General features: G+C 44.8%; 1 protein-coding gene across 1 annotated transcript; it reads right to left on the bottom strand.

Annotated features, from left to right (window-relative positions):
- Window positions 1–1,906: 1,906 nt before the first annotated feature.
- On the bottom strand, window positions 1,907–2,802 carry nog1 (noggin 1). The gene has a single exon (XM_037688678.1). It carries the CDS (start codon window positions 2,771–2,773, stop codon window positions 2,111–2,113), a length of 663 nt encoding a protein of 220 aa, XP_037544606.1. The 5' UTR covers window positions 2,774–2,802; the 3' UTR covers window positions 1,907–2,110.
- Between the last annotated feature and the right edge of the window lie 331 nt (window positions 2,803–3,133).

Below are 3,133 nucleotides of genomic sequence, written 5' to 3'. Positions count from 1 at the left end.
ACATGCTATCAACACGCTGTCAACATGCTATCAACATGCTATCAACATGCTATCAACATGCTATCAACAAGCTATCAACAAGCTATCAACATGCTGTCAACATGCTATCAGCTACAGTACAAGAAGCAGAAAAGTCTAACAAAAAGCTATTGATCAAGACCACGCGAGTTGTGTGTGGACGAGATGTTAGCAGATTAACTGTCATTTTAAGGGTTTCAAAGTGAAACAAATAAAAACATCTGCCCTTCATCCCTACCATCACTGCGTTTGTTCAGCAGAACCAGACGTTCTCTGAGCAGCTGCTGCTTGCAGCTGCGTGGACGTCCATCCAGCAGCAGCATTTATCTGCTGCTCAGTCGGCTCTGAGGCGAAGGAGAATCACGACGACGCAAACACAATCAAAGCTGCCGTGCCCCCCAGTCTGAAGCCCCCAACAGCTGGGGGGTGTTACTGTACGTCATGTGGAGCTAAACTGTTCAATCCAGACTTTAGGGTTCATTCAAAAGTAACACGAAAAGTTACATGGATTAAATCTGAGGGGTTGTTTTAGAGTAAAATATTTAAAAGATGAACTCAATTCACTTGTTTGATGATCATAAAATCATCTTCAATCAAATCCAGCTCAAGAATCATAAATGACACACTAACTGATCAAAATGATTCAGTAACTTTAGATTAACGTTTTAGATTAACAAACTTAAATTTCAGTTTGCAGGGCGCAAAAGATGAAGCTTTATTAAATTTAACATTTTGGACTTTATACATAAATTCATAAACAGACCGTTTAAATCTCTGGTTCTGATCGTCTTTATTTGATCCAAGAAGAGACGGTTGTTTAATCTTGGTGTTTTACTTTAGCTTTTACCCATTTTTTTTATTGATCTTTTTATCTTTTAAAGTTTTGAACTCTTCATTTCGCTGAACTGCAGCATTTTGTTCGACTTCTGAGAAATAAAGTTGAAATTTGATATAAACATCTGCAGCCTGTCGTAAACTGACATGAACCTTTTTTATTTTGAATTACGTTAAATTAAAATCGTTAACAGGTTTCACACAAACGATTCATTCAGAACAAACACATTTTGTGTCTTTAATTATGAAGATAAAATATTAAATTGTTGTTTTATATTAACAACCAGTACATAAAGGCATTTAATGTTTGCAATAATAAACCAATTTCCCATGTTTGAGTTACTTCAACTAAAATACTCTTTATTTTCTGTTTATTGAACTTTTGCTGAAAAGGTTCAGGTTACATCCTCACCTTTCCATCCGACTCAGATACGCAACGTTTGCTTCGATTTTCTTAACGAGCTGATTAAGAAAATACATTTTAAGTTGCCCAAAGTGTCTTGTTATTCTTGTAAATGTGAAATAAACGGGATAATTTTAGAATTAATGTCGATTGTAATCATCCTTCAGCGTGGAGAACAGTCGTTTCTGTAAAGATTACATTTAATCTGCTGAAGGCTTCAGGATGTGCTCAGCATCCGATAATTGAATGTTACAGTTTGCAGCATCGTCCTGCGGGAGGAGAAGCTCCTGCTGGGGTACAGCTGCTGCTTCCTTCATCAGAGGGACTGACGGAGGCCGAGCTCCAGCAGAGGACGGATCATAAATAAATATATTTAAATCATCATCTTCCAAACAGTTTAGTATCAAACCCACCTTTAGTTTGGGTCCAGGACAAAGTGAAGATAAAAAAAAGATGGGACAATAAGACCGGTCAATCATTTCAGAGTTGTTGTTTGTTTATTGTACAGATATAAAGAATAAATAGTACATTTCTCATATTTACAGGATCATCACTGGAACACGACTGGATCCATAATCATCTCATCTCTGAGGTGGATCGGCTTCATAAAAAATTAAAAACTTGATAAAAAAATCAAGTCCATATGGTCCCACATGTCCATAAATACAAAATATATAAAAAGCACTACTCTGCACAAATAAAGACTCTGGGTACAAATAATACTGACTTTTTACAGGAAGAAGTAAAAAAAAAAAAAAAAACTGTATATACAGAAAATACATTCTCACACTCTGTAGTGCACGTGGGGAAATAAATTTACTGAGCTTATAATTTAACTTGACAAAGTCTTCATTCTTAGCTCGAGCACGAGCATTTACAGTCTGTGATGACTGGGTACTGGATCGGGATCCACGCGCACTTCAGCCCCCCTTTCCTGTGCACGCACCTCCACCTGAGCACCGTCAGGTGGGTGGAGTTGGCAGGTTTGCACACCATCCCCTCCGGGACCGAGCACGACCTCTTGCTCAGACAGCTGCCCACGCGCACGTAGCGCGGCCAGAAGCGGGTACCCAGGTCGGTCCAGCTGTACAGAACCGGGCAGAAGGTGTAGGCCCACAGCCACTGCTGCAGCCGCCGCTTCAGTTTCTTGCTGGCTTTGGGTTTCTTCTGGACGTCGAAGTCCACCGCGCGGATCTCTTTGGGCATCAAGCCGCCCGCCCTCGGGCTGTCCGACACGTCCAGCTCGTCGTTCCCCGGGAACCTGTCCTCCCCGGGGACAGACACGGACAAAAAGCGGGCGTCGAAGTCCCCCAGGATGCTCCTGAGCTCCGTCTCGTTCAGGTCCCGCTCCTTGGGGTCAAAGACCGGGTCCGGGTCCTCCTTCAGATCCACCAGCGGCAGGCTGTCACTCGGGATGGGCCGCAGGAGGTAGAAGTGCTGACAGCAGCTCCTGTCCGTCAGCAGCCCGACGCACAGCAGCAGCACGTACACGGCCGCGCACTCACGAGCCCGAGCCATGTCCACACCGGGAGATCCGCGCGCGCACGGACCAGCTACAGGGCCACTTTAACTGCGCGTAATTACGCGTGAGCCGTCTCCAAAGCTGCGTGTGTTAGAGTCCCTCAGAGCTCAGTGTCCATGATGGAAAGTGTCAGAGGGCGCCGCGCGCGCTCCGCATCACGCCTCAGCTGCCTCTCCTGCACAAAACCCCGCGAGCTCAGTTTTATCCTGCGCACGAGCTGTGATGTCATGCGTGCGCCCCTCCGTGAATGTGGGTTTGTTGTCTAGGAAGAGATCCCCAATACCTCCTTCTTCCACCGCGCGGGAGGGAGGGAGGGAGGGGGGAGGAGAGGAGACGCCCCCTGTTGGTTTTCCAGA

The sequence above is a fragment of the Nematolebias whitei genome, chromosome 15 (assembly GCF_014905685.2).
Source record: "Nematolebias whitei isolate Nwh7 chromosome 15, NemWhi1, whole genome shotgun sequence".
Lineage (NCBI taxonomy): Eukaryota > Metazoa > Chordata > Actinopteri > Cyprinodontiformes > Rivulidae > Nematolebias > Nematolebias whitei.
Note: the sequence above shows the minus strand (reverse complement) of the source record. Positions and strands in the feature narration are given on the sequence as shown.

Coding starts and splice junctions, on each gene's coding strand:
- nog1 (XM_037688678.1), bottom strand. CDS start 2,773: ATGGCTCGGGCTCGTGAGTGCGCGGCCGTGTACGTGCTGCTGCTGTGC.